The 15,483-nt window shown below is 34.5% G+C and overlaps 1 protein-coding gene across 1 annotated transcript in view; it reads right to left on the minus strand.

Moving 5' to 3' along the window:
* Window positions 1-14,808, minus strand: part of LOC144437651 (uncharacterized) — a 57,118-nt gene extending 42,310 nt beyond the window's left edge. The window contains exons 1-6 of the mRNA XM_078126641.1: window positions 14,447-14,808; window positions 4,053-4,202; window positions 3,335-3,418; window positions 2,174-2,305; window positions 1,307-1,507; window positions 553-720 (exon numbers count right to left, since the gene is read on the minus strand). Of these exons, the coding sequence (XP_077982767.1) occupies window positions 553-720; window positions 1,307-1,507; window positions 2,174-2,305; window positions 3,335-3,418; window positions 4,053-4,202; window positions 14,447-14,665 (954 nt within the window). The 5' untranslated portion in view covers window positions 14,666-14,808. The remainder of the gene's footprint in view (window positions 1-552; window positions 721-1,306; window positions 1,508-2,173; window positions 2,306-3,334; window positions 3,419-4,052; window positions 4,203-14,446) is intronic.
* Between the last annotated feature and the right edge of the window lie 675 nt (window positions 14,809-15,483).

Here is a 15,483-nt window from a genome sequence, read left to right on the forward strand (position 1 = left end):
TGTCTACAACTGCAACACTTTCACATATTACCACTTTGACGTAAAGTCTACCAGTTGAACTGCATCAGTAACCCACTCTTGAGAAATTCAGGAAAGATATTAAAACTCATCTTTTTTGCAAGGGTATTTTAAACTACACTACTAGGTTACTTATAATCATCGCTTTTGAAAATTACTGTGTACAGAATTCAGATGTTTGATTTCTGGTACATCTGACCTTGGTAGATATAAAACCCCAATGTTTGAATCCCAGGCTCTTGGATTACTATTATCTAATCAGTGGAGCTATATAAGATTATCCTTTTGTTTAAAGGCCCAATTTGGATTAAGATTACAATTTTGGTGTGAACAACAGTTATCTGGCAGATAATCCTATGTAATCCTTACAGCTCCACTTAGAGATAACAGTAATGTGAGAACCTAGGATTGAAACCCCGGCCTTTAAGGCAAATTTCAACTCACCAGACAACTGTTTTTCACATCCAAATTTTCATCTTTTATCCAATATTTGCATTTCAGTAAATTTCACTATTATGATCACCAGGTTCTTACCTCATGCATGAGATCCCTCTTTTCTTGTTCAGCCTGTCTAACGTCTGTTTTCAGTTTCATCAAGGCGATGTCTTTATCAGTGACTTGTCCAATCTGTCTTTGTTCTCTGTCTTGTATTTGTGATAGTGTACTCTTCATGGAGTCTAATACTACACCTCTCCTTCCAACCTATAAACTCAAACATAAGGGGTCTTGTTCAGTTTATTGCTAACACAGGTAACCCATATTTGATTCAATGCTAATATGAGTGGTCTATGTTTGCCTATCAGTAACATAAGTGGTCCATATTTGAATCAGATTTAAAGTACATTTTGTATGATGTAGTCTTTTTCATTTCAAGCAAGGATAATTAAGTAGCCGTAAGTTTGATTTTTAACTGACATAAGTGGTTCATGTTTGCCTATTAGTAACATAAGTGGTCCATGTTTACCTATTAGTAACATAAGTGGTCTATTTTGTATTCACAGCTAACATGAGTAGTCTGTTTGATTTCAACACAATTGTTTGATTTTTACTAACGTAAGTGGCCCATTTTGAATCAACCTTAATATGCTTCATTCCAGACTAACATAGGCAGCCTTATTTAGATTCACTCTATACATAAGTCTGCATCATGCATGCCAGATGTAGACAACCACAGTCAGCACTTCAGAGACAAAAAACCCAAATCACGATCTCACTCTTGTCGTCTCCTTGTCGATACTTTCTAAAAGGTTTGTTTCTATCAAACCTAACTGTCAAGTACCATACCTACCTCTTCTAGTGACGTTCTATGATCTTGTCTATACTGCTCAAGATCATCTTGAAGTTTTCTAATGATATCATCTCTGTATGCCAGCTGTATCTTTAAGTCATCCACGTGTTTCTGCATCCGTTCATCAGCTGTAGGAAGATCAGTGGCCTTTGCTCCAAGGACTTCCCTTGCATCTATCGTCCTGAATTCCAGACCATTGAACTGCAGAATTCAATAGTACATTTTATTCAAACTCAGATCTACCAGAAATTCCATCATTGTAAAACTGTTGGCCCAGGGCCTAGCACTCAATGTTTTTGAATGTGATAACAGAAACAGAGAATCTGGTAAAACTGTTATGATAGTTTCCCCGTACATTTTCTTTAGTTTTGCTGGGGAAATGACAGGGAAACTCTGGTAGGTTTTATCTAACCCTTAACAAAAACATTGCCTGTCTGCTGCAAAAATGATTGGAAATGTCTAACCCCCCCCCCCCCCCCCCCCACCATACCTCCACAAGAGTCTTGGTGAGAATTTGAGTAAAATCATGAACATAACATTTAAAAATGTCACCAAAATTTCCCATCACTACATGTACAGGTAGTATTAGTACTCAGCTTTCCTAAAATGCCTCTTTATTCACAAACAGTGCACCAGGTTTCAGTAATTCATGAAAAATTAGTCTTTGGGAACGAGTTGAAAACTGTAAAATCACAAAATTTTCTAGTGACAAAAACATCTAAGTTTACAATATTCTGTGAGCAAATTAAAATAATAAAGTCCAAGAAAACAATGTACGATTATTACCAAATTCTCATCACCATTATTTGAACCTGGGCATCGCTATCAAACAATTTATAATTTACATATCTACCAATCAGTACATACCTCCCACTTTCCTGTCGCTCTAGCTTGACCTATGACTCCTATTAATGTATGTATATCAATTTGTAAATCATTATTCATAGCACCAAGTCCTTCCTTCTCTTCACACATTCTATCATATTGAAGTTGTATGTCCTGGAAAAAATAAAAAAAAATAAAAAAATCATTTAAGTCAATATCAAACCTTTTTTCACTATTCTTTTCTTTTTTACTTTGGTTAATGACACCAGAGGAAGGTGACATGATTGGGCAAATCAAATTTTTGTAAGTTTAACATTTTTGACATTTTGGCTCCCACTCTATTTTGGCTGATAAAACATTTTTGTGTACATATGACCACATCAGTTTGATAAGTAAATATTTTGATTCACACTAAACTATGTTGGCCTTTCTGACATGTACTTACTCAGAATTGAAAAGTGAAAAATGATTCAATTTCACATAAAATTATTTCGTCACAAAAATTAATTCAGCTAAATATTACAGTATAAAGCTATAAGTTTAGCAGCATAATTCATATATTGAAATTTTTTATCTTTCTTTTATTTTTTCTATCTTTCTTTTTACATTTGACAATATTTTGAATAATTGTTATTGTTTCATCTTTTCACATTTCATATTCCATACTCCATATAGTATGTTTTTTTTATGGCAGAATAATCCTGTACATCATTTTTGGTTTGTGTATTTTTGAAGTCAGAAGTTGTTTTCACTTTATGATTTGTGAAGTGCCTCTGAACAATTATTTTGGATTTTGGTTCTATACAAATTGTTACTTTATCATATCTTATCTTACATCTCACAATATCCCATTACATAAATATATAATCTGTAAATAAATGGGTAATAACTAATATGAAACATTTTGGAGACATAATTTTGGTGTAATGGTTTTGACACTTTTTTGTAACAGTTTGAGCTTAATAGATCCACTGAAAGTGCACGAACACATTCCCGAATGTTATTTCGTGTCAAATTATTTGAATATTATAACTGTCTGGTTAGGCCACTTTGTCACGAAGTTACAAAATATACACTGACCACAAAAATCAGACTTTAAGAAATTTCTATAACAATATCTGTGTTGTCAGTTGTGCTGTTCTACTTACATGGAAACGCTTCATTTTAAATTTACTTTGTTAAAATTAAGATCATAAAACTTACATCAAACTGGTGTTGCAAGTGATTCTTCTTGACTTCCATAGTTTTCATGTCAAATTCTAAATCTCTTGCTTTGGACAAGTACTCCTGTAAACAAACAAATATTCAATAATAAATAATTTCACTCCATAAAACTATTGAACAAGAATTTATGCAGATCATGCAAAGACAAATCATGCAGGGGCAAATATGATATTATGCAAATCATGCAGGGGCAAATAAGGTATTATGCAAATGAAATGGGGGGGGGGAATGGCATTATGCAAATCACGCAGGGGGAAAAATGGCATTATGCAAATAGCTACAAGACAAAGATAACAATATGCAAATCCTGGCAGGGTACAGATATATGATGTCTGCCATCAGATTGCATTACAATTTTTGATTTACAATTTTTACAATGTAAAACACAACGTAAGTGGTAGGAACACCAAAAATTTACAAGTTCTGTGTTATCCAAGTCTAGTTACTATACATGTAGTCATTGCTGTTGTCTATGATCTCTATCTCTCTACATGTATGTATGTATGTATGTATGTATGTATGTATCAATGATTTGTATTGAATGCAGTGAAGTATTTAGAGCTGGATTCATTCAAGTCATCAGTGCATTCTTTTGGATGACTAAATATAGCATCTATGACATACACATAGTTTGTAATACATTGCAAAAAAAAAACCCTCCAAAATATTCATATGACTGTAAGTACTAATTCGTTACCTTGACAGATGCAGTACTTTTCTGTAGTTTGGTTTCTAATAATGCCACTCTATCATTAGCTTCATGTTCAAGTTCTTCCACTGTCTGCACCAACACTTCATTCTGTTCACTCAAATCATTGACATAGGACTGAAGGATTCTCATTTTCATCTGAAATAGAGACATGAAGAAACCCACAGTTATACGCAAAAAACATCACAAATTGTTTGTTTACATTTGGCTCAAGTGTCCACAACTTAAGGTCATGTTCTGGATAGTGGATCACTCTGTTCACAAAGACTGAAGTGCGCAGTTGAAAATTTCAGGTAACACTGTTCAAGTTTGTAATTGGAACACAAGTTTAATTTGATGCTATGATATATGGTTTACCATTGAACACAGATAAATTTTCATTGAAGGTGAATTGTTCATGCATTTTAAATATCACTTTCAAATATTGTTGTCATTATTTCTGTACAGTTTATTATTTCAATGTACAAAGATGTTAGTTTTAGCATAGACAGTTTCCCTCCACTGCACTCTGACTGTCTATGGTTTTGGCAAGATAAGACAGCCATGTCTCATCAATCTACGAATGTGTAATGATGTGATTACATTCATAGTAGATAATAGCATCTCTGATACCTCATTACATGTATTTATACCTCAAAATTTCTATGTTTACAATCTGTGAAAAAGTGGTTTAGTCAATGAGAAGACCCATGTTTTACAATATATTTGTGTAGACTTCTACAAATGTACACTTTCATTTATTTCCAGTGTTTAAACTATTTCAAGTACAGCATGGTTATATCAGCATCACCAAAGCACCACTATCATCTCCTTATGTACTTTACTACATACCACGGTATAAATAGTTTTACTTTCTGTCTGTCTTAGCTTGTTCAAACTAACTTCTTTCACCACTGTTGTGGGTAGTCTAGCGGCTATCCATAGCTTCAAATCACAGATCTGAAGCCCCAGCTAGCCTCTAGACTATGTTGTAAGTTGTATCACAAGTCAATACAATGAATTTGTAGTCAAAGACTTCAACATGAACATCCTTAATTATGAAAAGAATCTTAACACAGGACAACAGATTTACAGCCATTCTTTTACCGGCTACAAAGATATTGCTTGAAAGAGTCTTGAGGAGCTGGTGTATTAGGGGGATTACTACATCAACAATGAATTGTTACACAACCTAACAGTACTACCTGGAATAACAATGAGCAAATGACTCTATCCAGGCAGGTAAACAAAGGATAGTGATGATCGACACTACTTCTTAGAAGACTTAAGGATGAAATGCAATGAAAGTGACAGTAGGGGATGAGACAACAGCCAGTGACACATAATAGCAATCATTTTTAAAAAGTAACGGTACAGATCTTCTGTAAACTGAAAAGGGGATGTCCTTAATAAACTCAGATAGCACAGGTTGTTTGCTCACCTCAAAATCATGAATGAAGTAAACAGAAATGGAGTTTAAACTCACAACACCATATTTGGTGAAAAGCCTTTGGAAATCAATCTTCCCTTCCTTTAACGAAATATTCAAGTAGTTTAGAGTCACTTTTGAATTACGAAGTGTACGTTAGTCTGTTCTCAAGCAAGAGATTCCTTCGGCAGGGTCACAATACATTTAGTGAAAAAAAGTTTGCAAACTGCCACCTTCCCTTTCAGGAAATATTCAAGTAGAACCACTTTTTGAATTTCGAAGCAGTCAGTCTGTTTTCAGTTGAAGGATTCCTTTCATCGTTTAGCTGATTCACAAAACATTATTTTAGTGGAAAAAAAAAGTTTGCAAATCAACCCTCCCTCCCAATTCATGAAATAGTCAAGTAGAGTTACTTTTCAATTGGAAGCAGTCAGTCTTATTTCAAGTGAAGGTTTGGCCGACTCACAATTCATTATTTGGCAAAAAAATGTTTGTAAATCAAGCTCTATTAGTTTTCACAACCAATACTGAAGTAGAGACACTCATGAATTACGATATAACAGTCAATGTGTTTTCAAGTGAAAGATTCTCTTTACCTGACAGACAGCCCTGGCTTTGTTGTTATTTAGACAATGTTGACCTTTGACCCAGTCCTGGCAAAACTCCATCTTTTCAACATGTTCTGACTAATCTATCACCATAGTTTCAGACGACCAAGGAGTTTATATGCATTGAACATTTCTACATTTCTGATTTCATTTTGAGTGAACTTAAATGACTCTAACAGCTTTCTAATTTGACATACATGTACATCTACAATAAAGGTGATGCTATGATGGTATACTGAACATTGTTAGATACATGTCAGTTGTCACAGGTTATTTAGACACAAATTGATACACAGACAGTTATATAATGTAACTGTTACATGTAGCAGGTCTAATGGTTTACACAATGCCATCAAGTCACTGCAGATTCTACATGTGTACATATGTGGGGGGTCGTCATGTGTGTTGCTAAATTCTTATATCTTGGTTTATACAAAGTGCTAAATTGAGATAAAAAACCTGAACTATTGTATAATGTAGCCGACACTTTATTCCTTTTAATGCTTACTTCTAGATGGGGGATTAGGGGTTTAACTTTAAGTTAGATGATTAAAAATCCTACCACACCTACGATACATCAATGATGCAGAATAAATGCCTCATTACGTTTAATCACGATACACCATAGACCCTAAATGTGGGTCTATAGTTACACTTCAACAAAGTACTAGTATTACCAGTAATATAGCAATCTAGTGTTATAATATCTACGTTAATAACAATATTTGAAAATCTTCCAAGATGTGCAGACCTAAACTTGAAAAGGTTACCGTGGAAACAGTGTATGCATCTACATGTATGAACACATCTGTCTGTAATCTATACCCACAATAATGGATACTTGCTACCATAGCAACGGGACAACGTTGTCAGGGAATGTAACTAAATTAAAGACATGTACCGGTAAGTGTCACTCTCAACATGAAGATGCATGCACGTACTTGCAGATGACGACACAGAAAACGAGAATTTCAAATGCACTTTGACCTTTTTTGGGGAGTTTGTTCCATCCTTGATGTGTGTAAACAATGTCAGTTCTACATGTGGTAAAGCTCTAGATGATAAATTGGAAAACTTGCATGGACCGTTGCAATCTTACCACATCACGCCAAGATAGCCCGCTCTTTTATTTGTATTATGTACAACTTGTACAAACATTGACATTTCACAGTTTACCTTAGGTTTCTAATTTTGAACAACTAAATACAAGTAGCTGTTCAAATCTACAAATCAGGGTAAATAAAAGAATAACACTTTGTCATTAAAATCCACTTGTTGGTGACATTTATGAAGGCAAGGAGGCAAATTCCAGTTGACTTCAAACAAAACATCGTCTGGCATAACAAATATCTTCATGCAATTGCTACATTTTATTGGCTGTCTCAACAACCACCTTATTTAACACTCCTACATTTTAGGCTGTCTAGACAAAACATTGCTACATTTCATTGTCTATCTTGATAAATGTCTTATCAACATTGCTACATTGTAATGTCTATCTAGACAGATATTGCTACATTTTAACATGTCTAGACGAATACATTTTGTATTGCTACATTTCATTGCCTGTCTTGATAAATATCTATCAACATTGCTACATTTTATCATGTGGCACAACAAAAATCTTACTAACATTGCTACATTTTAACATGTCTAGACAAATATTGCTACATTTTATTCTGCCTTGATAAATATCTTATCAACATAATCATGCTACATTTTCATTATTATAGCTACCTTTATGTTTTTGTAGATCATTACCAAATAGTATTGTAACAATATGTACTTTTTCAGGCAATTTTGTCAACTATGAAATAAAATTGTCAGTTATAATTCAAATTTTGTCATATCAGATGATCAAGATGTAGCAATGTTCATATGATTTTTTGGAGCCAGGTGATGAAATTTAGCAATATTTGTATGATATCTATCAAGCCAGACAATAAATTGTTACAATGTGAGTAGGATATTTGTCAAGACAGATGATAAAATGTAGCAATGATAGTAAGATATTTGTTGACACACACACACATTTTGTTTGAAGTAAACTGGTTTCCATTGTAATGTGTCTCCTTAATTCAATGTAACTGGCTTCCATTGTAAAGTTGCCATTTTGAAAAGCAGGAAGCACATTCAAAAGAAATTTTAATTTGAAGCCATCGACGTAAACACTTTTTTTTTTTTACAAATGTTTTGACTTCACTGACAGCTTTTCAGAAGCTGTCATTTTTTTTAAGTGTATGAAAGGCTAGTCAGATATAATATATTTCAACAAAAAATTTTGAAGCCATTTATGTATGAACACAATTGTTTCATTGTATCTGTAAATATCATTCAAAAAATATCTCCTTTCAAATAAAATTTATGAAATTCTGATAAATACTTAAAGTTGAGGGCCTCTTGGATTCACTCAGAGAAGAACTTTGAAAAGACTGTACTTGTGAGGTGCAAGAAATTATCAATTCAATGATAACCCACACTCGATCTTTTGATAGGAAACACTATAAATACCACACATCTGCAATTTAACAGTAATTCTCTCAACAATGATGGTTGTTGCTATACTTGAGATAGAGTATGTGTACATTTTGAAAGAATTTTCTTCCCTGTTGTTACAAAGACTACAATGACAAACAACCCTTTGATTTACATGGTGTATTTGTGTCTAGATACTTAAACATGTGACAATACATTGAGGTAGCCCATAGACTTGACTTGGTCACAGGTGTTAAGAAGCTCTCAACATGCAACACCAGAAATCTGTTCTGGATTCAAAATTATCACCAACACCTCTGCTAAATCTCAGTGGATCTTATATAAGTTATATGTGAACAGTAAGTTATATTATTATTATAAGTTATATGTGAACCTATATGATGTAATTGAGCCCCCCCCCCCCCCCCCCCCCCCGACTTAAAATTGGGAGGGTAGCCAATTACAAGTACAAGAAGATCCACTGACATTACATGTAAGTATAACATGGACATGTAGTGCTGTTGGTGGTAATTTCAGATTCAGAACGTGTTTCTGTGCTTCAATAGCAAAAGCCTTGACTTGGTGTAGTCGAGAGTTTGTTGAGATAGTGACAAGGCTTTCCAAATCATACACCTAGTGACATATTAGTACAATATACCATAATTAAGGACTACGGCTTCAATCCAAGGTTTATGTATTAGTGTTATATCTAACCAGTGAAGCCATAAGGATTACATAGGATTATTCTTTGGTTCTGGACCAACTTTTTTATAGCTCTAGACATCTGGTTTTTTTCTTAATTTCTAAAATCTAAATTTTTCTCCTTAATATGAGCTGGGTTTTCAATTTCTTTTCCAAGTTACGATGAATTCATGATATGTATTTCTACAAACGTAACTGAGAATCATTTTGAATTTGACTGAAATTTTAGAATGTTTGTTGAAGATGCCGCTTTAGGATTGATGGTTACACTAAATGGTACAAGAATGACAATCACAACAACATTAAAATGTCTGGTATGAACAGACAAATATTTACTGCATGTTTGTGATTTTCCCACAATGATATGAACATGAACACAGGCTTGTAACATGCCATCTGGATGAATGGTTTCAAGGACTCCTCAGATAGTTCATGACATATATTGTACATACTTTTCAAATCAGTAACAAATTGCCATATACATTGATGACATCAATCTACAGCTGAGCAAGGTCTTTCCAAAATTCTATTCTTTGAAATTGACCAACGAGTTCTCGCTATGGAAGGTACATGTATTAGTATTTGTAAGTGGGTACATTTAATCTTAGAGACAGGAAGGTTTAGGTATATGATACATATTAATGATATACATACATACATGCATACATACATACATACATACATACACACACACACACATACACACACACACACACACACACACACACACACATACATACATACATACATACATACATACATGCATGCATGCATGCACGCATGTATGTATGCATGCACGCATTCACGCACGCACACACACACATAACATACAATATACATACATATATATTGTATAAATTTAACATTTAACATAATTTTGTGCTGCAGATACAGAGATAAGTTTCATTCTACATGGGTACAGGATGCAGGGTGGACAAGGAGATACAATATCAGTTTTCATACAACATGTATAAAAAGATCAAGGGTGGATATTTTAGTTTCATACTATGACTGGACCTAGAATATAGCTACATGGACATTCAGACTTCTGTTGATATATAGGAATCACATGTCGTTTTGTTCTCAAGTAATCAGATTCAAATACCCTGGTCCCTAATTCACAATTTACTGATAACAAGATTTGCAAATTGCAATATATCTGACTGATATGGGCCAGACAAAAAATCATCACAAGATAATTATTGCACATCCATGCAGTGTATTATTTGAGATTTTCTTTCAAGTCTACAGTATAACATTAGCATATTATGGCAGCTATATTTTTTAACCCCATAAAGCCTAAAACATGTACCTTATTTTTACAGCATACTACATAAAGTTATATAGCCTTAGACAGCCTTTAAACCAAGATACTATATGGTTAATGAACCATGAAAAAGTGGCTATCTACCACACAGCAAACTGGAGTAATAGTTCCATTCTTATCTTTCACAAATAGAGATATAAGCCAGTCAATCAATACATTTCAAAATGTGTACTGTACTGCCTGCTTACAGCTACATGTAGTTCCTACAGTGTATATGTTGCATTATTTAGTTTGGTAGCTGAGACCATTGTTTGTGTGAATTATAGAAACCATACAGAACTATACCATATACAGCCATAATTTCTTATTTAATCATTATCAAATAAATTAACAGGTGTCTTTTCACCCCAATTGTTTCTAACCAATCAAAGCCAGGGCTTGAAAATTAGCAGCAATAGTCTAGGGCATACAGACTACCAAACATTGTACAACTGCTGACGTCAGACCGTTGACAAATGGAACCTGTTACAAACAGGGAAAGTAAACAACTGAATTGGATTATTAACACTTGGCACAGGATATTGGAAGTACAGAGACTTGTATTACATGCCATCATTTGATAAGAACAGTTTTATGGCCTCTTTACATAGTAGTTCACATTCACAAACAAATTTCTAGTTCCCCTGGCATTTCATGTACACAAGAAGAGGCCATAAAACTGTTCTTATCAAACCACAGAGTGTAATACAAGTCTCTGCTGTTTCTATGTTGAGCCGAGTGTTATTACTCCAGTTCATTTGTTTAATTTCACTGTTTGTACCAGGTTCCGTTTGTCCACGGTCTGATGTTGGCAGTTGTATCCAGACTACCAAATTTATAAATGTGGTAGTCTGTTAGACCAATGGAAATGAATGGAAAATTGTAGCTGAAACAGTTCACTTGGAGAAATTTGACAGCCAAGTCCAAAAAGTTAAATTCAAGCTCTGAAACTAAACCTTTCAAAATGCTTCATCTTAACGCAGTTAATACTTTACTTTCATGTCAAAGGTCAAGTCTGGATGTTCTTCTTTGTCACAGGATACAGATGTCATCAAAGGGGAGCTCTCACAGTTAAATGCCTAATCAGATTTTGTGAACAAAATATTGGTACAATATTTTACCAAAAGGAGAAAACTTATAAATACGCAAAAAATTTACAACAAATAGCCATGATAATGTATAATTCAGCAAAAAAAAAAAAAAATTGCAAATTTTTTTATTTTTATCTTAAAACAGAGAAAGCTGTGTCATAAATCTGAACAGCACAGATATAGAGTTCTGTCAACAATCCACTAATCTATGTAACACACTGGTCGTAGGTAACAGATGGCGGAAATAATAACGTACATGTTGTCAAATCACTATCACTGATCAGAACTCACTAGTCAGATATCATTGCATATTTAGTTACAGCAGAGTTTCTTATATTCAAAGGATTGATTTCAGTTGAAACTTAGAGGCCAGCTGATTTAATTGTAGTTCAAATACAAATGGTATGTCAACATTCTCTGTACATAGCATTTTCTACCTGTGTTTCCCGATCCTTTGCTCTGTTGTTCAATGTATTACAGTTACATTGTCTATACATGTATCTGCAGTACTGTACTTTCTTTGCCTTCCCCGTCCTTCAACTCCACAATGTATACACACAATGTGTTCATGGTACATGTTAGATACATGTTTACTCTAAACACACTATTGTTTACTTGTGGTATAATTTTCTATTCCCTCAATCCTATCCTTTACAATGTAATAATATACCTGACACGGCAGTATTTATTCCCAGCATTGCTGAGTTTATATGTTTTTGGACATGAAGTTTGCTGCATACTTAAAAGACACGCACAGTGAGTATTCGACGTACTGGAGCATACCTAACGTGAACTTGCAAGTATAACTGAACTCAAACTTGATATCGATATATATAACTTATAAACTATTCGATGTCATAATTTATTGTACATATTAAAAAAAATGCCATGGAAATCCCTACTGTCTAATAAATTGTTCTAACAATGCCAAAAGATATTCTCTGTACTGTGATGCACCAACATTGTATGTTCACAGAGATGACCAAGGCTGAGAGAGAGAGTTTCAAAGACATTGTTGTAAATCCCCGCAGCAGTACAAGACAGCCTCATGATATGGAAACAGAGAGAGAGGGAGCCAAGGCTGATAGAGCAGCCAGAGTGAGAAAGAGAGTCAAGGTCGATACAGAAAGCGAGAGAGAACCATTTTGAAAAGATTGCTGAATTCATCAATTTCTAAGAAAATGTACAAACCATAATGCCAGGCGATATACAAGACATGTAAACGAAAACACAACATTGCAAGATGCAATGGTTAAATCTCTAATACTTATTTCCAGAGCACACAAAGCCATTGTAACAAGTCAACAATAGCAATGGTTAATTTGGCTTCTGTTCAAACTACCTCTGCACACACACACATTTAAACATTCACTCAATTCAGGAATTCCAGTCCAGTTAAACAGTTAGGGCATATATTGATCTATAAATTTATTAGCCATACCTGATATAAATTACTCACACCTGCCCTTCTCTCTCTATTATGGTAAATACTGTCAAAAGGTATTCTATCATATTTAGCCACGTACTATTTCCTCTTTTTTTTTTCCAAAATGACATGCATACCAGTAAATATAATTTCTTTCATATTTTACCAGCTATTCTTCTCTCCTAATATTTAGCTTACATATTCTTACCCTCACCCCAAGTCATGCCACTTTATATTATATATATTTCTCTCATTTTTATACTTTGCCAAAAATTTCCTAGATCTGTATCTAAGAAGGATGACATTCAGTTTGCCCCTTTCAAACAATATAATGCAGTTTTCCCCTCAGGTACATGTACTAGGTACCCCAGGTTCCTTCTGGTACCATATTTCAATTTCCAATTTTAGAGTAATATGTACTATCATCATTATTTGCCAAAATTTAGCACTTTTTCTTCTGAAGTGTATTTTTCTATTAACTGCCCCCACATTACAGAAATGTCATTCTGGAGTTATAATATTCACCTCCTACATGTGTATAACAATATATTTGTATTGAACAAAATAACACATCGATTCAAGGGCAGAGAAAGGAGTGTGACCCATGTTAGCTGTCACCATGGTAATATAAATGTATAGATTGCTATTCAATGAAACTCAATGAAACGTCAAAATATCATTATTATGATAACTGATACGACACATTAATCATATTTCTATGGGTTTTTCATTATTATAGCTGTACAGTAAATTACCCGATTAATAATTCAAAAATTATATTATCTATCGACAAAGTACTCCCATCGAGTGTACATATTACGGTAAATTATTGATTGATTTTGCAATATCCACTATTAAACAAAGTAAATACAATTTTCGCCATAATACTGTTGTAATTTATATCATATTTTGTTTCGATCTCACTTGTTTTTGAAATGTAATATTTTCAGTTACAAAATATTTGATTAAACGTTATATAGATTGAGTGCTCACTGCTCAAGTCACATGGTACAGTCTCAACCGTCAAAATAAAAATGCAAACGTTACGTACAGTGAATATGAAAGCTAGTGGAAATTTGACACACATATCAGAGCTCAAAATGGCGACAGGAATCGTGATCCTCAAATCACTTTCAGTGTTGCATTCGTCAGATGGTATAATTTTTCAGCGACGGTTGGAGCGTGACATTTTCGACATACGATATTCAGTGGGACGGCGTCCCTTCACGACCTGTTGCTACACGGAGCTGGAGGAGAGACACGTCCGGACACATACTTACCGTTGTGTACATTCACATTGTGATGGAGGTTCGTTACTTACAAGTTCATATTTAATCGCGTCTGCAAAAATTTAAAATATACTTACCCTGTGTGATTCATCGCTTCCATTTCCCTCTTCCAGCTGCTTTAGTCTGTCAGCGTAAAGGCCCTTGAATTCAGTCAACAAACCGTGCATTTGGCTGCCGCTTCGATCCTCCATTCTTGATCTTGCTGTTGCTGTAACGCCAGCTGACCGCGTACGACTAGAGCTGGATGGCCCGCTGCCAAGTTTTCTTGGGCTCGCTGAAAATGTTCGGTCTGACATTTTCAAATGAAAATGTACCTGAGAGTTACTGTAGGACGTGTACGTCCCACGTGGAAGAGTATTGGCCAGATAGCAAAAGAGAGCGCACGAAAATGATATTATTATATCGGAACATGCAGCGCTGAACGTTGAATGAGTTTACTACCGTCATAGAATGGACGCGGTGGGCATGTACAACGGTCAATGATCGTCAATATTCGCTGTTGTGATCAGTGAACTCACTCCCACCGTATTATGTGAATATAAAGCTACACCAATGCCATGGTGTACATCGCCGCAGGGGGATGCTCGCTAAATCAACCTTCTACTAACCCACGTACAAATTACCGCGTCTGTCATAACCAAAACAATACACGCTACTATTGTTTTGAATCTCGTGTACCTGGGGGTTTCCTCTGGGAATACAAAGTTTAAAAAAAATAAAAACCCCGCTCAAAATGTGAAAACGGTTTATCTCAATATCAAATGTGTGGCATTCCCATACCATACTACTATGATATACTGTGATACTACTGTGATATACCAGGTTTTGATACCCTGCATGTATTAAATACGAGTCAGTTTTTTTTTATTATTGTTGCACAGGTACCAGGTATTGGTATTTATAAATTAAAGGAATTTGAAGAAATATTACAAATTACGTTTAGAACTCTTTTGTTTATTTCTGTTTGACCTGTAGCCAGTGAGTTTTATAGGTTTTTACAACATCTATATATTGCCCCCCCCCCACCCCACCACCACATTCGTTGAAAATTAGTGGGTGTTATCAGTATCAGTTCAATTACGTTGGTGTTAGATCATTTAGCATACATTTTGTA

The sequence above is a fragment of the Glandiceps talaboti genome, chromosome 7, assembly GCF_964340395.1.
Source record: "Glandiceps talaboti chromosome 7, keGlaTala1.1, whole genome shotgun sequence".
NCBI classification, from domain to species: Eukaryota; Metazoa; Hemichordata; class Enteropneusta; family Spengelidae; genus Glandiceps; species Glandiceps talaboti.